The sequence below is a fragment of the Lissotriton helveticus genome, chromosome 8 (genome assembly GCF_964261635.1).
Source record: "Lissotriton helveticus chromosome 8, aLisHel1.1, whole genome shotgun sequence".
Lineage (NCBI taxonomy): Eukaryota > Metazoa > Chordata > Amphibia > Caudata > Salamandridae > Lissotriton > Lissotriton helveticus.
The window spans coordinates 1,282,512,680-1,282,535,283 of NC_136069.1; the positions used below are offsets into that span (position 1 = coordinate 1,282,512,680).

Below are 22,604 nucleotides of genomic sequence, written 5' to 3' on the forward strand. Positions count from 1 at the left end.
CCTAACCCACACTCTAACTAAACTGATTCTCAGATCTTTGAGAATGGATCGCCAATGTGTGGCCACATCAGATGTTTTAATTTATTTCTTCTTTTATTTCTGGTCGCTGTTTACTTCAAGGAATACCAGAAAACTCAATATCTGTTGTACTCTATTTCCTATAGTTTTGAGGATTAAATTATTGCCATCACCCTCCAAAAGCTACATGAGATTCTTTTTGCAGTGTTTTTTTTCTCCCATTGTTGCATGTGATGTCCCCAGTGTGTGCTAATTTATTAGTACACAAATAAAAGAACAGAATGTGTAGTTTGTGGACATGCATGAAACTCCTGATTTCTGTTGTTTCCTAATTGATCAAAAAAGCATCTTCATCATAACATGTAACAGGTGAAACTATATGACATGGAAATTAATCCATACACATAAATCACGCAGATTGACGCTGTCACACTCTTCTAGACTACTGGTGATTCGAATGAATAATAACACTTTTTTTAGCAAAAAACAAAAACAACCTTGTGTTTCTGGTAGGGAAACCTCTTCCATTGCATCTGAATTTAGTCAGAAATCCATCGCACATTTTAGCCTGATTCTCTCTTCACTTAGGCTGCTCACCATCCAACATCAACAAAATACATTTGCGATCACAGAAGACTGCTTAAAATTAAAATATATGTTTGTTTTCATCATATGCTTGCTGGTCAACAGGCGAGAAAGTTTTCCAGGGATGAAGTCGGGCGCCAGAGCCTTTGCTCGCTCGGCTGTCACTAATTGCATGCAATGATATTAATGACCCGATAATTGCAGAACGAGTGGCAGTGAAGTGGAAAACATCATTTTGAGGCAGAGTTCATCTCCTCGTGGCCGGGCTTCACAGCCAACCGCCTTAATGCCAACTGACAGCCTAGAATGCAGCACTAGAAAGAAGAAAACGTGCCATTTATGGGATACTGGTCTCAATGAGCCAGACATCATTTTCTTTTGACCAGGAAGGCTCAGAAGTTCCCCCACAAATGGGTGGCAGTCAGTTTGCACTTCAGATGAACCCAGTTTCTTTGATGAGAGGCGGCAGACATAGAGGAACATTCTAGAACACGTTTCCGTGCATTTGCTTAAATGATAAAAGACAACAGTCTTCACCTCTTTTCGATCTAGATGAGGCACTACAAACATGAATTTGTTGTAAAAACGCATATATTTTAGACAGAAGGCCCCTTGTCAGTTTCTGAGAATGCATATAGATGAAAACTGTGAACGCTATTTTGAGCCATGTTTTAACTGCAAGTAAAACAATGACTGGGTTCTTTCATATGCCACCCCTGCTGTACAGAGAAAGGCTACTTACACATTTCCTTCTGTAATACAATCTACCCCTACATGAGAGCCTGACAGTACTGCCTTGGTCGGGGTCAGTGGATACAAACCAAAGCCACGAAACAATGTGTGTGGTCCGGACAAACATACCAGCGGATAACCTCGCCATTAGAAGCAACACATTTAGGGCTAGCTTGGGAACCTGAAGCTGTGCAGGCCCGTTTTTGTTTCCCCTGAGCCCCATATCACTTTTACAAGCTACATTTATATTCAATTCAATGAGAATTAAAGTGAATTACCGATGGTCCCGCGGGAGTGACTGATGGTGGGCTCCTTAAGCTGGTTATCGCCCAACACACTTTACCCTGCGAAATGACACAGAATCACTCTCAAGGTGGAAGCAGTCTTGTCCCGAGCCAAAATGGCAGAATTATTCCAAAAGTTAAGTGAGATCATCAGAATGCATTGTTCGGCTTTAACCTGCTGAATTATTCCCCAGCATAAACAGGTGCTGGAAAGTCCAGTAAGCAGGGCATACAATTTGAGCCGTAAGTATTTTTACAAAGCTTGCTTCAGTGAAAAAAGAAAAGCAGTAAACGATTGCTTTCTTTACATAGTGCATCCACGAGATAATTTAACGTGTGATGATTCCGTGTACTTTTGAGATGTAAAACTGTCCTGTGCATTGCAGTGCAAGCACTCCGTCGGAGGAGGACTGATACACCAAGCACCCAATAGAATGATGTAAGAGGGTAATAGTCATGCAGGACACAGCTAAAGTCTATTATTCTATGTACGTCAACAAACTGGTATCAATAGGTCTTGTAGACGTGACTTAAAAAAATTATAAAAATGTTCACATTCTCAAAGTTATACAATAAATATATTTTTTTAACTTGCCATAATCACTCAAATTGGATATGAACGGTAAAAAAACTGATGGTGAAGGGACAATTTGCGTGAAAGGTTTGCAGAAATCTATGAGGTATTGTTCTAAATAAACAAACAATGACTGTTTAGGCCTGGTGAAACATACAGATGGGGCAGCCGGGAAGCTTATATGGCTTTAAGTCTTGTTCAAAATGAAGCCGCTCTACTTTGCCCAACAGTTTAGATCAATGTGGGATTAAATCATTTGCTGCTGGGTTACGATTTGTGGGCAGCTCATTAAAAGGGCCATGTGAAGAAGTTAATAAAAACATTTACGAAAAGCTACATATTCCAGATTATTAGTGTCAAAGTGAATTACCGTCAAAGACGAGGCTGAGCTAATGAGGTCTACACATGCAGACTCGAGATCTTGGTTGGAAACTTTTCAGAGGCTGTAAGGGTGTCTGTCAGGCATTCCTCATCCCCAATGCCTTGAACATGTTCAAAATTGAAAGGCAAAAATAAATGGGGATGCTTCAGAGAAAGTATTTAGTCACCATATTGTAGACGAGAAACAGAGAACTTATTGAAGCATCAATTTCGGTACTTTAAGTGGTCACCGACCGATATTGTACTGCCTGACACACTTAATGTAACAGGCGACATACCACTGTTCACGCACAATACCAGTGTTCACACACAATACCAGTAACATGATGACAGCAACACATTGGTATCCATAAATAAAACAAAAGTAAAAATACAAGTCTCTACTGGAAAATCAGCCTTTTGAAGAATCAAGGTTCAGATTTGGGAATATTGGGTTAAAGAAAGTAGACTGTAATGAGAAAAAGCAAAGCAATATATTTCATAAAAAAATTATTGCAAAAAATTGTAAAATAAAGAAAATCACAAGAGAAAGAAAACTAGACTAAAAACACTGAAAACGAACCTAGACGGCCCTTCTACATGTGATTAAAAGACACAGCAACATAGGATGGAGAGATTTCAACATACCAAGCAAAAGTCAGAAATTGTGGATAAATTCGGGTAAATTTGTCAACGGTTATGTTCCAGGAATGTGAATTCATAGATTTTCCGTCTTACCTGATCATTTATCTACCTGAAGTAATTAGAAACTGTTGCAGTTGCGACTAGAACAAGGGGGCACCAAATATTGAACTGAAACCATAAAGGCCGGACATGTTCTTACCCAAAAAACAAAGGTGTGGGAACTGCCTTCTAGATCTGAACAGAGTAAGGCTTAATGCCACACAAAGAGCCTTGGTGAGAGACTTCTTGCAAGGTAAAGTGAAGAGGACTAATTACTGGTTGTAGGAAAGGAGTGAAATGCTGTGACTGAGTTCAAAACATCTGACATCACAAAATAATCCTGTTATATCAGATGGTAAGTTTTAGAAAATATCAATAGAGCCCCAAAATGCACAACAAGTGCTAAGATTCAGTCACTATTCGAGAGCTACTCGGACACTGAGATTTGTCACAGGCTCAAAGTCAACTGCAAAAACTCCAAGGCTGCGGCAAACCAAGGTGGATCGAGCAAAGAAGGTACTTGTTCATAGTTTTATTAAATAAAAGCATCAAGAACAGCTTCAGAATATTTCACATTATAAATGTCCGACTTTAAATAAGCCCCAGAAAGGAAAAAAGATGACTGCGTATCAGAAACATCAAACAGGCCGGGAAAAATGGAGCCCATTCTGTTTCTTTGCCCCTTTGACTGCAATGCAAATCTGTGAATTGATTTAAGACAAACAAGTGAGGGAATGGTGCATTAAACAGGCAAGCACTACAGTGAAGGCCCTAATGTACTCAACATGTATATAAATGACAGCCACCAAGCTGCTCATACAAGGTAAAGCAATGAAAATGACATTGAGGTCTTCAAGTGGCAGGCCTCGAGTACATTCTTTGCCAATGGATATAAAGAAAATATAAAGAGTCTTGTACTGGAGTGCTGCCTGAGCGTCATTTCACTAATGCTTGCTATGTGACATGAACATTTACAAAAAAAGACTACTAGAGTACACTTTTTTCCCTACTCGTATGAAAGAAAAGCTATGTGTAAGTCGACCTTCCCATTAGACTATTGAAAGCTGAAGGAGACAACAAGAGTTTCAAACTATTACCCTTGAAAGGGCATCGGTACATCTGTATTGTTACATCGGAATGATCAGCATGTAAAATAACCCAATATTTTTAATACCCTGATAACTATGGTTGTAGGAGGGGACTGCTTCTAATCAACAACTGCAAAGGTTGTGTTGACGAATGAACTTGTTTAGTTATTTTGGGAACTACAGTAGGAGGCCACATGCCACCTCATGACGGAAACACTTTGTAGACTAGAGAACCTACTGCAAGATTCTCCACAATGCTTGATGCCTAAATGACTGCCCTAATGACTCCACCTAAGCTCCACTTGTAATTTATTTTATGACTAGGGAAAAACAGCTCCTGTGACTACACACGCATATGGAATTTACAAACGAGACACAGGATTGGTCAATCAGCCGCATGACCAAGCAGCTTGTTTATATTTTAATAAAAAATGCTTTTGAAACAAATGGCGTAAGACACTTGAAGGAAAGCATCACAAAATGGCAACACGCCTAGGAGGGGCTGGCAGCATTCAGCCTCTCTGGTCTCACACTCTAACATGCATCATTGTGCCTTGCACCATAACCTTTCAGGTTCTATGAAAACAAGTCCTTGTCGAAAGCGCAGTTTCTGTTAAATTGGGGCTACTCCTATTGTTGTTTAAGTGCTTTATAAAAGTATTGTGACGCTGAAGCTAAAAGCAGAAACAAGGAGGATAATCCGAGAGGATTCCAGTCCTAAAAAAGGCAACCCAATAACTTAAGAAGCAGATTCAGTCTGAAGAAATAGAAATTATTCTAAGCACTTTGCCCATCCCAGACAGGCACTTGCCAAACAACCGATTTACAGGTTTAGAGATGTCTCTGTGCTCCACCTATATATGAGGGGGTGTCGTGCCATAGGTATTGTAAAGCAAATGTTGACCAATGAAATAATTTGGAGGCCCATTATTGACGAAACCTTTAAAGCAGCACCACCTACAAAACTCATTTTCACTCCCATAATGGTGGAAATTCTATTTTCAGAACTAGAGTGGTTATTTTGGACAGAGGCCCACATAACTAGTTTTAAAAGTTACTGGTGGAACTGTTTTCAAATGCCATCATTGGGGTTGTTAACTGGTGGCTTGCTTTTGACTCAACGTTTCTATAACTCGAGAATAGGAAAAGAAACTGAGAACGTTGTTAACAAATGTTGTACTTTAGCTCTATTGGTCTTCCAAACGACTGACATTTCCTGGTAGCTGGTCTAGTGTTCTTCTAAAATGTTAGGCCTTTGATGACACTCAACATATCTCCTAAGCTGATGTACTTGGAAATACGTTGTAGGATGCTGTGGCATTTCACGTGCCTTTGAAACCATATTTAAAGGAAAAGGAGTGTGCTGTTCTCTCGAATCTCACGGAAGGTAGTATAGAATATATGAATGGGCATACACCTACGTCAAAGAGCTATTCTGGTGCCAATCTCTAAATAAGTGTTTATGAACTACTGCAAGTTCTCTCCAGCTAAGACATATTAGCGCTGAGCCACATGGGTAAAATAAATATGCGGCTTCCTTTTGGTTCCAGCAGACTCAAGCAGTTTACATTCAGCTACATATTGGCTCAATGTTCCCCGTTGTAAGGCAAAGCAGTACATCAAATATGGTGAAGCACAACTCTTATATGGATCTCGGACTACTATAGTCCAATTCTGCTGACACACGAGAAGCAAGCTCCACCACCATGAGGAACGGTACATCAAGAGTAGAGTTCCATTGTTGGAAAGCACTGAATTAAAGACCAGTCACAATTCTATATTTATAAGCACCGTTTCAACAATAAACAATCTATATTGCAATCTCAGCCTGTGAAAGGAAACACCAGGTTTGAAATTCTAAGAGGCCAATGGCAGAGGTCAAACTGCGAAGTACCAGCTTTACAACGAGAAAGGTTTCTTATACAAACCAATCATATTACATACTTGAAAAAATGGCAATGCCAGCTTAAGTGAAAAACTTACATATGATGTAGTAATCCTTGTTCCTCTGGAATTCCAGACCCCAGAGGTTTGGACTGAACTCCTGAAACTTGATGGTGAACTTCACGTCCTGATCCGGCTTTGCGCAGTTCAGAAGAGGGGTGTCACCCTCCTTGATTGTGCAGGTATCAGCTTGCTCTCTGTCCACCAAATAGACCTTATAGTATTCATACTGGCCAACAGTTCTTGAGTCCATCCTGGGGCAGATGATATCCACTTTGTCACCAATCTGCGGAAACAACATCAGCCCATGCCCTGGAAGGAACCTAAACACCAACAGAGAAAAGTAGAGGTGAGAGGTGAAACAAAGCAGGGGAAAGTTACTTAGAATGCAGATATATGATGCTACTGTAGAATAAATTGCCAATATCCTTCGCTTAAAATTTTCAGCAGGAGATGCTCACGCCAGCCACAGATCTCTCTGACTTGAAACTACTCACACACCGTCTCCAAATCAATATTGACCCCAGGAACTCTAGGTAGCTGTTCTACTCATCACAACACTTGCCAGCCTATATAGATAGGCAGAGGTAAACCACATGCTGGCACACAAAGACAGATTTACTGCGATAGCTTCTAAAGAGTTTAGTAACAAAAAAATCAGTCTATCAGCTTTCTTGCTTTTCGGCGTGTATTGGCAGTAGAAATCAGATGTGGCTCATACATGCTCCTTTCACCCACCACCTACATATATGCACATGGCTAGCTCAAACAGAACGATATACCCATCTAAGACCACTACATGCACCCAGATCCAAGAGAGTGTAGGTTAAGAGATTGGCTAGTGTGGAAGACAGCTCTCCCTATTATAAAAGATCACCGTAAGATATTGAAGAAGAAATGTAAGAGCCGATAATTTAAATGCTGAAAAAGGATTGGGTGATTTCCAGTCTAGTAATCTCTATGTTCTCCCCCACGTACCTAGGTGGATCAAAGACCACTACCTAAACACAAGCCATGAACATTAAATAAGTGGAGTACTGACGGAAAAAAGACTGAGGAGAAGTCAAAAAAATTAGATCCTTTACTACAAAATGATTTCCTATACTGTGAGTATATGCTGCACTTTGCAAACACACACTGCAGCAGATGCATGCCACCTACCCTCTGATGGCGCAACCCTGTCTGGGAGTGTAAATATAACGCCCCAATTTGACATTGTTTGGAAATTGGTAACTACATGCTAAATTAAAAAAGAAAACTATTTTTAAAAGGCATGGTGGGCCTTTAAAAAACTGCCACCCTTCGGATGTAATCCTGCCCTTTAAATAGACATAAGATTCTCTGCAAATATATGAAGCCATCACAAACTATCTTTGAGTCCTTTTCATTTTAGAGTTGAACATATCGATTTTGAGAGGCATAAATCTCTACCAACACTGACATCTTGGCTCCCACCTTTTTGCTTTTCACACCAATTTCAAGGATGTGTATAAATCTCTTGTATATATGGACAAAAACAAGGATCTCAAAGAAACCATAAGCATGAACTGGGAGACTAGGTCTCAGTAAAAGGGATAGGATGTGATGTAACGGCCAGAACTGCCGACCTTGTAACTGGAGAACCAGGAATGAGTATTGGCATTGGTTCAACATCCTTTGATTCTGGACAAATCACTTAATCTCACTATGCCTGCCAAAAAGAATGTGTCCTTGTGTAATGTAACTGGTGCTCGTGTAAAGTGCTCCAATATAAAACTGCAAAAATAAATAATGATCTGGGTTCACCATGCCAGTAACAGATGGACTTATCCTCACTCTGTTCCTTACTAATGGCTTCATCTTTGTAACCTTTAGAGAAGTGTTTCTCCTTCAAAATTCTACTGTCCACTTCGGTCACGTGATAAACAACTGTTAGTTGTTAGAGACACATGTCCACAATGTAGTGCCAGAGAACACATCCCTAAAATGGATCTTGGACGCACACAAATCTGATTGTTCTAGGCGAATTTGCAGGCCTACACATCCTGCAGAAGTCTGGGCTCTTGATCCCTTTTGTAAGGCGTGCAATGATCAACTGGAGAACAATGTTTTTGTTTCGGACAGCACAGAGGATGACAAATCCCACCTTTGTTTTGAATTCAGCAGCGGCTGTCCTTAAGGCCACACCTGCACCTTTTGGACAATCAAAAGTGTCTGTCAGGCTGAGCAAAGTTCAGCCCGAAAGACACTTTATTTTCAGGTCAGACACCCAGGAGCTAGACATGCATTAAATGTGCAGGCTCCTGGCTGCCTGAGCTGAGCTTTGCTTGGCTGAGGATGTCACAGCCCCTGTGGGCGTGATCTCCTCAGCTCAGCAAAGGTCCTCAAGGCCCTTTGCCTCATGATGAGGGGGAGTGTCAGTGATAGCCTTGTACTTGGGTGCTTCAGGTTTAAGCCCTGATGTGCCTAGGGCCAAGTGCCCATCACTGACACCTCGTCATAGATCGGATGGGGTCAGAAATCTCTCTGACCCCATCCTACTCTGTGACGAGGTATGAACTGCTGCCTTCCCTCATTGGCTGACCTAAGGTCACCTTGGACACTTTAGGACAAGCATCACAAAATGTCAACATGTCTCGGAGGGGCTGGTAGGATTCAGCCTCTTTGGTCTCGCACTATACCATGGATCATTGTGCCTTGCACCGTAGCCTTTCGAGTTCTACGAAAACAAGTCCCTGTGGAAAGTGCACTTCCTATAAAATTGAGGCTACAGCTATTGTTAAGTGCTTCGCAAAAGTATTGTGACGCTAAAGCTAAAAGCAGAGGGAAGTTGGATAAGCCGAGAGGATTCTATTCCTAAAAAGGGCAGCACAATAGCTTGAGAAGCCGATTCTATTCAAAGAAATACCAATGTCTCTCAGCACATTGCCGATCCCAGACCGGCACTTGCCAAACATCCGATATATGTTTAGAGATTTCTCTGCGCTCCACCTATATATGAGGGTGTAATTCCACAGGTATTGTAAGGCAAATGTTGGCCAATGAAAACAGGCCTATTATTGACACAAAAAAAATTCGCTGAACCACCTTAAAAACCTCACTTCACTACCACAATGGTGGACATTATATTTTCTCACATCAGCCTCATTGGCTGACCTAAAGTTAGTCAATGAGGGGAGCCAGCAGTCTCAACCCTCCTGGCACCTCCGAGGCTTCTCTCCCCGACAGCTGCAGAAGGTAAATGTTGTTTTATTGACAGTTTGATGTGTGCGTGTATGTATGAATGTATGAGTATTTGTGAGTGAGAGTCGTGAATGGATGTTTGTGCGCGACTCTGCATGTAAATGCATGGGTGTAAGTTAGTGCATGTGTGAGTGTGCCCCCCCTCCGCTCTCGCCCACCTCTACTGTTTTGAATCACTGTATTAAGGCTTGTAGTTTGATAATTCATTTTCTGTGTTTAATCTCCAGCAGTCCTCTTACTACTGCCTAGCTCTGTTGCCCTGTGAATGGTTGGGTCTGACTATGCATTGGCCAAATACTTGGCATATGGTTTCACTTCATAAATCACTGCCAACAGTGAGCAAACAGTGAGCAAACTCTTGCTTCATTACTTTTCTTTCACAGCTCATACTCTTGCTGCTAAAGCAGATCTACAAGCACGTTTCAAAAGACTATCTCAAGTGTCTATTCACATTTAGTCAAATACTATAAATCAGCAAGCACACTCTTGCAGTCACTGTCTCCCAAGAGACATTTTGGCTTAAAATAGGGAGATTCAGCTACAAAAAGAAAGCTTTTTGTTGACTCAGTGTCAGAAATTAGACATGTGGTCTAAAGGAGAAAGATGTAATCAAACTATTAGTTTACCCCTTGAGATACTTTTGTTTCTGGGTCTAGGCATGTTTCTGTGATCTTGTCTAAGTAGTAGAATTAGTATGGAGAGCATTCTAACACTGTGCCTCTACATTCTAACACGTTCTCTCTGCACTCAAACACCATGTGTGTGCCTTCAACCTCTATACCTTTGCATTCATCCGCTCACCTCTGTATAGCCAACTTTAAGTCTCTGCTTTCCAGACCTGTCCCTTTGAACTCATACCCATGCATTCTAATCACTTACATCTGCATACTAATGCATGCCTCAACATTCCAAGACTATGCACCTGCATTCTAACCCCTTCCCTCTACCGTCTAACTCTGCATTCCAATTCCCTGTCTCCGTATTCCCACCCAGTCCCAATGCATTTTAACTCTGCGTCTTTGGATTCCAACTCCCTACTGCTACAATACAACCTCATGGTCTGCATTCCAACCATAACCCTATAGACCCTAACTGAGTCCCTCTGCATTCCAACTGCCTACCTTTACATTCGAACCGTATGGTCCTGCATTCCAACCTCTTGCCTATGCATTCCAACCTCACGCCTCTGCATTCTAACCCTGTACCTTTGCATGCTAACAACATAACTCTGTATACTAACAAATGCCTCAACATTCGATGGCTATGCCCCTGCATTCTAAACTCGTCCCTCTGCATTCTTACTCTTTGTCTCTGCAATCCAACCTTGTCGCTTCATTCCAAGCTAATGGCTTTGCACTTCAACCCGCACCTCTGCATACTACTCCCACCCTCTGCATTCTGATACTGTGCTTTTGCATTCCGACTCCCTACCTCTGCATTCCAACCCCGCCCCTCTGCATCGTAACCCCACCTTCTGCATTCTAACTTTGCATCGTTGCATTCCAACCCCCTGCCTCTGCATTCCAACCTCATCACTCTGCATTCCAACCGCGTCCCTCTGCATCCTAAACCCGTCACTATACATGCGAACTCTGTCTCTCTGCATTCCAACCTCTTGCCTCTGCATTTCAGCCGCATGGCTCTGCATAGCTACCCCGTCCCTCTGAATCCTAACCCTGTCCCTCTATATTCTCTACTCGGTGTCTCTGCATTCTAACCCCCTGGCTCTGCAGTCCAACCTAACACCTGTGCATATCAGCCCTGTGCCAATAAATAGTAATATTTTATTGATATATTTCTAAAATTGTATTCAACATTAAAACTTTACAATGACTTCTATGAACAGTGCAGATATTTCTCGAGGAAATTAGATCTTTCAAAGAGGCGTCCCCTTCATGCCTCCAGCTAAAAGTCGTGATCAATAAATACAGTCTCAAAAGACGCACCACGCTCGGCCTTTGGGATTCATCAAAGATGCACCTCGATGGATGAATGACTGTGAGAAGCAGCAAAGAAAGCTTTCTAATGAACATCCTACGAGGAGCAATAACCTTAAACAACCGACTTACAAATCCCAGCTCATTCGTGCGCAGCCATGCCTACGGGCTCATTAAAATATTAAAGTCCAAGTAGAAATCTCTTGTTCTTTGGCTGAAGGAGACCACCAGGTACGGATATTAATTGCTAAATCAAATTCCCGTGTTCACTGAGATCAGTGTTCAGACAAGGCCTCGCAAAAGAACATCAGAGGATTTTTTTTTTACTACGCAGCAAGTTAACTAAAATATTTGATCTTTGGAAGGAAGCCTTCTAGTTAATCAATTAATAGACATTTCAAGAGCTCACCATCAAAGGACACACTTTATCTCAAAGAAATGAATCCAAACAAAATCTGAAAAAAGCTGTCCCAATGCATGCTGATCTTAAAAATAAAAAAACATTCACACACACTTCCATGTGTCAGTTCGGTAGCTCCTAGGTCCCTGCCTTCACTTCCTTTCTCGCAGGTATCCAACATCGCATGCATTCCTGATCAAGTGTGCTTCCAAATAATGAGAGCGGGGTCAGTGCGGAGACTGGCATCCTGTCTACAATGGACAGGCATTTATGGAGGTCCTGAATGGGTGGCATTGTGCTGCTAGAAGTAGGTGCATTGTAATGAGCTGCACTCTCGAGTCACCTCTTGATAAATGATGCAGTCTACTGTGGATGAGACTCGCATCTTGACCCGTAGCAGTACTCCACACTCCGGTACCCCGAACTAGGCATTCCAAGTCACACAGATGTCTTTCTTTCAAAGCACTGACATAGATGACTGCTAACCCGCATCTTATAAGCTCATAAAGAAGCTACAAAACATGTTTGTGCCCCTGAGATCCATCAATGCTTTGGTCTGCACTGGAACAAAAATGACTCCAACAATGCATGGAACTAATTAGACAGCAGATAATGAAAGGGCGTGTTTGACAGGTACATGTGATGAGAAGAGGAAACCTAATCAGACTTAAGAATAACAAGTGAAGATTAAGCAATTTAAGAAAAAAACCATTATATAAAATCAACAAGTTGACATCAGAAAATAATTCATGAGATTAAGCATCAGTGGATCAACATCCATGGAGAATGTAATAAGTGATCACCTTATAAAGTATGTAAAGGTGAAGGCAAATTGAAGATATCCAACCAGAAAGTGTAGGAGGCCACAGTATTAAGATCACTGTGCTAACCTCAACATGTGCTTTATCTATTGCCTTTGAGGTGTGCGTCTGACTGACAGAAAGAAAGAAAACTCTATGAAACTCAGTTTAAGGGGTAGGCAAATTGAAGATATCCAACCAGAAAGTGTAGGAGGCCACAGTATTAAGATCACTGTGCTAACCTCAACATGTGCTTTATCTATTGCCTTTGAGGTGTGCGTCTGACTGACAGAAAGAAAGAAAACTCTATGAAACTCAGTTTAAGGGGTAGGCTGAATCTATTCAGCTATACAACACACGCCAAAAGAACGTCCGGTCTTAAAAGAAGGTGGCGCATACAAGCGGAACCAAAGGATTTTCTAAGGTAGGTTTCACCCTCCTCAAGGTCTTAAAAAATATAAAGGCCCAGACAAGTCAGCCAGAGCGACGCCGGCTAAAAAAATTAATTGGACTCTTTCTACTGCCTTAAGCTGAACGTGAAACATTTGCATAGTGTCAGACCCTTCTGTTAGTCAGAAAATGGGGTGTTCTCTTTCGGCAAGTCCTAAATGGATGCCTTGCAATATGCTGTTGTGAAATAAGAGAATGTTGAAAAACAAAGGAGGGGACCTCCTGCCTCTCTTTTCAATGCTCTTTTGTTGTTAAAAGGATAGACAGTTTATCTTTGTCGCTGAACAGGCTCCTTCCTGACTTGTCTAAAGCAATGATAGCCACAGTTTCTGAACTGAGAAGGTGGAAGAGGGGACCCTGACATGAGGCCACTGAAGTCTTACTAGACATGAAGTTAGAGTTTGTCTTGCTGGCCCATTGTCACTCAAAGAAATGCACAAATATCTGCCTGCTCCAAACTGTCATTAGGTAATGCCTACTATACCAGTTCTCTTCTCTTCATTTGTTGTTGAGCGCTAGCTTTATTCTAGGCTCTTATTTGTCTATCCACTGAGGGTATTTACGACAGGGAACAAAAAAACGGTCATGCATGCATAATCTCCAGTGTCTGTATGCAAGCTTCATCAGAGTGAGAGAACAGCGACAGAAAACCCTCCACCAAATTCTCTAGGTACTTGCAAAACAAATGTAATTCAAGACTACAAAGCTACCGGGGCCCCTCCCTGCCATGAATAATCTCAACTTCGACTTGAAAAAGTCCATGTGCTGTTGTGTACACTTGAACTTAATCTTAATCCATTTCCCTCTGTCATGCAACAATTATCATACAAGTCACTAACATATTGAGTTTCACCGCCTACAGCGGCGCTCCACTGAACACCTAATGGAAGAAGACTACCTCGGATAGTAAAGCATTTCATACATTTTCTGGACACAAAATACAGAAATTAATTGGTTTCTACCCACCCTGCCCGTGCCCCCCCCCCCCAAAAAAAAACTTTTAAATGTGTTTAGAGAGGGCTGTTGAAAACTCTCAAAGTAGGTTCAAGCACAGTAGAAAGGAGGGACGGCTTATTTTCCAGGAATCTGCACCGTGTAACAGAAACCTGTTTCTACTAGAGTGCGGTCACAGCCAGCAGGAGCTGAAAATGTAAAAGCATAACATTTTCCTGAGGAGACGTACACCGGTTAATGTCCCGTAAACTAAAGAAAGAACCAGAAAAAAAATGGGAGTCACCCTTACAGACCACACCCCAGTCTGGGTTAAGCAGGACCAGCTGCTATGTCCTAAATGTACTGGCTGTTGCTGGAGTGTATAAATCAAAAAACAATGCTAATGGGCTGATAATGGGAACAGGTTTTTTCACTTTATGCTTTGTTATGCTGCATCACTTTCTTTCCAACACTCTCTAGTCAGACCAGAGCTCAGGAGTCCCAGCCATACCACATCTACCTTCGCTGGGCCCCAAATACAGAGTGGTTTTGCCTGTACTATCTTGCTCCCAGTAACACCCCCGAGCACTTGTCTGTGAAAAAGGGTGTGGACAGTCTGATTATGCAGAGGTGGCTAGGCGAGGCCAATGTAGAAGCTTGCTGTCTACAAAGAAGCAACTCACACTTTCAGTCACTTCCTCCAGGGCTTTTGAACCAACCTCAGCAAAAATTCAAGCTTGGTCGAGAAAAAAGGGCCGTTTTATAATGGGAGCTACCAACGACCCCTAATATCTGTAACTTATGTCAGGCAGAGACACAAAATCCTTCCCAGACCACTTTCAGGGTCCATATATTGACAATGAGAAAAATATGTTAATGAACTTGAGCATTCGAACCGCGCAATCTTAATTAATTATTACTTAGCAAACATACTGCCTACCGTGTTGCAATCCAGCTTTTCATTATTGCAGTGACTCTTTTCAACTTATGGACAATTAACCTTTCTTTTATATTGAGCGTTTCTGTGCCCTGAGGACTTTTCCTATCAAGCTTGCCAGAAATTTAGGAAAAGCTGCGACGCAAGTAAGTTCTGCATAGGTATTGAAAGCCAGGAACATAGGAATGAGAAAATAGTAATTACAGTGCTCTGCCAGGGAGGTGATAAGGGCGTTGTGTCTAGACTTTGAGGACACAGGTAGCATAATTGGCAATACAGAGCATTACATTTACAAATATCACCACAAATGCAAGAGTTGAATGCATGCATAGAGGATACGAGTGTAACAAATGTGTAACGTGTCACATTACATCCAAAATTAGCTTAAAGACCATTATAATACATTAAAAAGAGTAGATTAACCTATCAAAAAGGTCAGATAATTGAAACAAAAAAAACAATTGGTTATTTACTAGCCACATTTAAGTTTTAATTTAGGTGGAACACCTAGACTTATTGTGAAAGAAAAGCAATGTGTTCAGGGTTGGAAGTTGAAGAAAAGAGATGGTGAGAGAAAAACATAGTGATCAGTAAAAAGTAGATATGAATTGGAGGCATGCTAAAAATAAAAACCTAATTCCTCGGGAACAAGATTGCACGCATAACTACAGGGTCTACAGCACAGAGTAGGCACAAAGCAAACAGAACAAAAAGTGAACGCAGCAAAAATGATGTACTGAAGCATGGTAAGGTACCAGTGTTGAACCAAAAATAAGTCAACAGCATCTGCTCCATAGATTTCTTGTACAAGCCACTCGAAGCCTGCAGAACATTACAGGGTTGCACGGATTGGGTCCACTGGCCTGCCGCCAGGATTCCATTTGGCTGTAGACACCGGCTTGGCCTCAATTTGAGCCGTCTGGGGTTTGACGAGCTCAAAGCTGGCAGGCCACTGCATGCAAAAAAACATTTAACTCTGGCCAGGCATAGAAAAAGATGTCGCCCCCCTCACTTTGTGCTCCTAGAGACTCCTATAAAGATTCCAAGGCTTGACATAGATAGAAAATACAAAACAATACATTTAGAGACAAGTACAAAGTACGTTTTTTATGCATTTCGTCCATCTTTAGACAAGTACGACTGTTTACACAACTATTTTATGGGCTCCTGAGATGTCCACTGACAGTTGGTTCTATAATATTTTCCGACTGGATGTACTAATGATGTGCTCAGTTACAACAGGCCAACCATAGCACGTTAAGAACAAATGTCGTGGAGCGTTTGGATGGCATACGATTGTTTTGAGGAAGTGAAGCCTCAAAAAGGGGCTGATTAGACCTCAAGGCACCAATTTCAAAGAATTACAGCTTTTGCATGAAGTTATGGTTTTCGCAGTCTGTTGCATTGCTGTGCAAACGAGCATGCGCCAATGACTCCTAGATGTCCACGGCACGCGAGTAGGCAGTACTGCTCAATTTAAACAGCTGAAATGTAGCTGAGAGGTGCTGGTATGTGTCCTGTCCAAATACGTTGGCATGCTTAGGAGCACCAACATGGTGCCACTCAAAGTATGGTGATCTTGTTTATCAATGTAACTTAAAAATAGCAGCTCGGCAAAAGACCAGCAGTGACGCATTAAAAGTTAAATAAATCCTATTGTGAAGAACCAGGACTGCTCCTTGCAGGGGCTTGTCGGGTTGTTCCCATTCCAAGTAGGCCGCAACTGCTGAAAAGTGTGTTACGGAGAAGCGGAATAAACTTTCCTGAAACTTATGAACCAGTTGTGTGTGTCCTGAGAGTACGTGATTCCGTTTTTACTACGTATTTTGTGGATATATATGTGTGTGTGTGTGTAAACTCCAATCTCCAGTTTCCCCTCCAAACCGGACACAGCAGACTTGGTAAAGTTTTTGCACACTTTTATTGTTGCTTGCTGTTATGCGTTTCGGCAGTGTCTCCTGCCATATATATATATATATATATATATATATATATATATATATATATATATATATATATATATATATATATATATATATATTAAATATATCGCCATGGTACATATATGTGGAGTTAGGTACAGAAAATCTAGACTTCCTTTCCTGTCGAAAATTTTCGTTATTTTCCTAGATATTGTGTCCTGTCGATATTCGGTCTGCACATCGAAATGTGCAGCTTTTCGGTAAGGACTTGCCAGTACAAAGCTTTGAGAAAGGCCTTGTATGAACAGCATATGTTCATTTCAGGCACTCTTTGTAATGCATTACAGACTCGTTTTTTTAGGTCTCCGCCTAGCGAAGGCTGCGCTTGTTGTAACGTTGCACAATATGAGGGCGCAGAATCATTCACAGCCTATCCTGCCAGCCACTGCTTGACTGCGGGACTGACCATCAAATCTAAATTATACAAGTTTATGAATTGGGACCGGATACTGTGGGCGCCTCCTCGACAAAATGAAAAAAAAAGTAAAGCGAAACTGCGATTTATCACACCTTCCTTGACACGAAATTGTTTTACCTTAACATGTACTGACCTGATGCAGCTTTAACATTGCCGAAACAGTATGTTCTTCCTGTGCGAGCTCAACTTTTTGGCAAACAATGAAAACAAAAGCCGAAACCAAATAAAGTACTCTTTCATAAAAAATAATGATTAATGGAACTATAATCAACATGTCGAAGTGTTTCCGCCAGAAACAATGTTCTAAAAAATCAGGTGGAGCACAGATTTCCCTTTGTTCCTTGCTATATTGCTATATTGCTGGATTAAATGTAATACATTGGGAGGGGGCTCTCGGCTCTCTCTCTCTCTCTCTCTCTCTCTCTCTCTCTCTCCCTCTCCCTCTCCCTCTCTAATCACTGCATTTAATCAACCACAACAATTTATTTGGCAAATTTTGATAGAATATTAACGACATCACTATTGGTCAACTCAAAGCTACTCACAGTATCATCGACTTTGGAAGGATGAAATACTATGTTGGGGGAACACAACTTGTGACCAGGTGGTTACATATGCACTTCTGGGTGCGAATTATCCCACTAAACTACTTTATGACTGTGTCCGCGATGAAATCACCATAATCTCTCTTATTTATCTGTGCTAGTTTTGCCTACACTGCATGCACAGAAGAGGCCTTCTTCATCAGCGTGGTCTTCACACATCTAAATGTGGAGGCCCATTTCTTTGGGGGTGGATTCTTCGCCCCCTGCTCCCTCCCCAGGGCAACCTTCTGGGATCTGTAGGCTGGTCACATCCCAGCCCCTTGCATTCTGCATTTGACAATGATTGCTAATGGGCTATTCAGCTAAAGTATTTTGCTTGTTAGCAGGGGGAACAGAGCATGGTAAATGGCAGGCAAGCTTGCAGCCTCCTCCAGCTTTTCAAATGCAGGGCTGGTGCATATTTATAGCAGGCCTATGACAAAAGAAGAAAGGCCGGGCGGCCTGGCCTCATGCTTTCCACATGAAGACCAGGGTTAAAGTAATTAAAGCCATAATGTGCAAGGCAGTGCAACTGGCCACCTATCCTCCATCAAGAGGGCCTGCAGGGTACTGGAGGCATTTTGGCCGCTGACACCACCCGAATGACTGCAGCCCTGACAGAGAGTGGGGAACATATCTGCCTTCACATCTCAGTGGCTGGGGCGTATTAGCGAAGAGTATTCATGTTCCCCACAGAGAGCCTGTTCTTGCTTCTTAGCTATTAACTTGTGATTGAGTGTAATCGAAATTCGGCGTTATGCACGCGCGCCAGAGCATTTTTATTGCTGCTGTGACCTGCAAGATTTTAGTTCAGGTGAAGGGATGGCCTGCCGGTAGGCCTCACTGAAAATCTAGCTTCCTGACGACTGGAGTGCAGCACAGAAAACAGCAGTGATGCAACGTAGGGCTTGTTTTTCTATATCTCAGAAGGTATCAATGTGTAGACTGTAGCATGTGAGAGGCAGACACAGAAGGAAGGCTGCCACGAATACATCGCTTATTTCCGTACGAACTACTTACTGTCTTCTACTAAGCTAGCCATTCTTCTAATCCGTGAATACATTCGGCGCCCCGGCCTGTGAATAACTGTCCTTATACTGACTTATCATCTTGGCAACCCTACCAATGGCGTTTTCGAATCACGTCAAGGATTTCATACACAGGAAGTACGGACAGGAAGTCGACAGAGTCACGATTCAACACTTCATTCCTCAGGCTAGTTTCAAAACTTCAAGCAGTTGCAAAACGGGTAGACGGTAGACAATTTGCCCGTCGGTCTCTAAGGAGAACTGATGGTTTATGCCCTAACTCTAGTCCCAAGCTGGCAAAGCTGCTGATGACACGCTGGCACAGTGTTCTTATGATTATCAAGGTATTCGATGTGGTCCCCTGTCCCTGGTCGTATTGAAGCCAAACCTGGATACTAAGTAAACATTAGGCCCTAGTGTGGTTTTGCTGCAGAAACCGAGAAAGCACTATGCTGTGTTTGGCATAAACGACAACTGGGGTGAAAGTACCACTAGTCAGCTCTGACACCAATGGCTGATAAATAATCAAAAAGTATGGCTGAGAAAAAAAACTTTCCTTTTAAGGTCACTCGTGTCCTGCCCATTGCCCCTTTTCTTTCCAGGTTCCCCTCCCTTCCTATGTACAGAGAAAATACACTGGATCTGAGGGTAGTTAATCCACAGGGGGCTGTGCTAAAGCCCCAGGGCCAAGAGTTAAGAAAGGGGTGGCGATAGGGCGCTCCCACCCCTACAGGACAACCACCACCTCAAATATATTAATCAGCCAGAACAGAAAAAGTAGTAATGAAAGCCACCTTGGTCCTGTTTTAACAATGCCAGTGAGCAAGGACTGAGCGGCTTTTCTTTGCAGCCTTTCCACAGACAGACCCCTATTCATGTTCTCTAATCCAGCCCCCCAAATTTTGTTTCGTGCTCACATCATTTCCAACAGCCCCAAGCAGGGCTCTTATGGTTGCAAACCCCCCCCCCCCCCCGCCCACCCCCTTATTCAGAAACTGTCATCTATAACATCAAGCTAATCTATACGTTGCCATGGCATCGTTCCTTTACATCCACTTGCAGAGCAAGGATTTACCACATTATTTTCACGTGAAAGACAGAAAATGGTGTTTTTATTGGCCTACAATCAGATTACCGTTTGCTCGCTCCTCTCACAAGCCTCAATCAAAGGGGATCGGTGTCTTTATGCTCTGGCCTCGATTTACATTACATCTGTAAAGCCCGGGCCCGCCTTGTAATCCCCTTATTAACTATGACCGGCCTTCATTTGCCTAAAAATAAAACGCAAATTGTGTCAAGCCTCCTTTTTTCCCCCTGCTTCACTTTGTTTTTCGATTGGGAGCTACAAAATGGATTACCAAAGACATCTTCGGGGTTCACACGGCTGGCACAGAGCGAGTTCTTTTTTCTTTTAAAAAATGGGAATTAAACAAGTTAAACAGGGCATCGGCGTCAGCGCTTTACATTTCTCATCATGGGAGAAGGGCCGAATTACCCCCGTCTTTGTCTTCTCGGCCTTTCTATGCACAATGAAGCCACAGGAGTTTTTCCAAGCTGTTCTTATACTGTCCCCCCTTTGCCATGAGTCCTCTCTTTTCATACAGCAGTTGAGAGAAAGCGAGAGGGAAAAAAACACCGCATTCAATGAAAGAATTAAGTCTTGGCCAGAAGCTTATAGCTCTCTGGTTGCGCATATTTTAATCAAAATATTTTAAACACTTGAACACTTCTATTTAATTCCCCCTACAACGGCGCACAAAGGGTAACCTCATAAGCAAAATCTATGTAGATGTTTGATAAATGACATGAAAAACAGGTTTCCTTTCTGTCAGCAGCCAGAGAACAGCTGGGATTAGGCGCACACAAACATTTTAATCACCATTTTTCTCAGACGGTCTCTCTTCTAATTTGCTATAAGCACCTATGAGCTGTGAGGTTGGGTTTAAGGACACAGAAGCTTCCTTCGGGCCTGTGAAGGTTTCATTTGTGTCAAGGCACAACCGTGGTAGCCGTGGCATTTTATCTTACTTTTTACTCTGTGGAAACAGTGGCAGATAGTTCAGGTCCTGCTCATAATTAAACCAAACACTGCCATGTTGAAACAAACCTGAATGGAATTAGTATTTTAATAAATTTACGGATATAAAAACTGGGTTAAACTTAAAAGCATCTCGACAATAGCCAATTGGCGTTTTAAGTTCCAACTGAGGGTTGGGTCCATGGTGCACTGTATTCAAAGCATTATTATAGGAATATTTTTTGTAGAATATGGATGCGTAGTGAGAGGGTCTGAAGGGTGATGTGGTAGCTACAGACAGGCGTGAGGGTGACAGACAGTAAAATGAAAGAATTGTAATCCCCCACTGTACATTAGATTTCGAAGTTAATATGCACACAAGGACGCCCTTCAACATGGAATCCGCTAAACTGTCAGTGCCAACTCTAGCATGAGAGGGCTCACAGCAAGCTGGGTGTAACAAGTATGCAGGCCCAAGGCCTGCAAAGGCTCATCTAGGCCCTTCTACCCTTTCACTAGGCAGATAATGCCCTCGGCCCTGCTCTCAGCTCTGCAGCTAAATATTGGGTAATGGATTCTCACACAGAGGCGGGGCTCAAAGCCGTTCTCCCCGGGGACCCTGTCAAGTGTCTGAAACAATAAAAAGCGAAGACTGCGACCACACCAGGCTCTCTTGAGCCCCGGACACTGCGACCACACCAGGCCCTCTTGAGCCCCGGACGATGAGAGCTTCTGGGTGTCAACACTCTGTGCTGCTTGTCATATCGACGTGCCAAGGGTCAACAGCCGAATCTACCGCTAGGTCGAGGCCCATCCCCCCCGCAATCATTTTAGCCTCACCCCTTGCATGACTGAGACCAGGTCGGAGAGAAGCATAGACACAAGTCATGTATAACATATTTCGCCACTATCCAGCTACACAATGTAGTTTTCGGGGCATATGAGAGCTACAAAATGGACGCCACACGTCGGAAACCAATCAAAAATACCGATGGAAACTTCGCCATTAAATTAGGTAACCTAAACACCCGTTATTTATAGCGCCTGCTTACGCAGGATTTTGGTTTGAAGTGCTATATGAAATGTTACTATTATTTTTACTTCATAATCATTATCATCTTTAGGTACAAACACACAAATAGTGACAAGGGGAACAATTCAAAAACATAACTACCAGCAAGGGGGTTTCCACCAGCACTAGCACATGAAGTCATTTCAGGGTATCACTGTCCGCAGCTTTTTTCAGCGCCCTGTGGCTCGGACTGTCCACAGCCACAGTCCATCATGCTGCCAAAATGCCAGGAATGCGCCTGGTGCGCACTAACACGTCCACCCCTGGCGCGCAGTCCTTCTACCCTTCTATATTCAAGTCGACATGATTAACCCAAACGCACACTGCGGAGCAGAGTTCAAGGGGCCCTTTCAGCCTGCACTGAATGTGCATTTGTTGATCTCCACAAACGAGCGCCTAGGAGACAATGAAGGGGCAGGGGTTGAGTTAGGCCTCTGTGCAGTTTGTTTAAACAGAGCTAGAGGCTGGTAGGTTTTTTATGCATTTTCTGACAAACCAATGAGACACAAAGGCACATTTTCCCTCGACAAATTTGTTTAACATGGTCTAGCCATG

General features: G+C 42.5%; 1 protein-coding gene across 2 annotated transcripts in view; it reads right to left on the reverse strand.

Annotated features, from left to right (window-relative positions):
• EFNB2 (ephrin B2) overlaps positions 1 to 22,604 on the reverse strand; it is a 53,554-nt gene that overhangs the window by 25,311 nt on the left and 5,639 nt on the right. For both annotated transcript variants that reach the window (XM_078658248.1, XM_078658249.1), the window contains exon 2: positions 6,309 to 6,592. In XM_078658248.1, the coding sequence (XP_078514374.1) occupies positions 6,309 to 6,592 (284 nt within the window). The remainder of the gene's footprint in view (positions 1 to 6,308; positions 6,593 to 22,604) is intronic.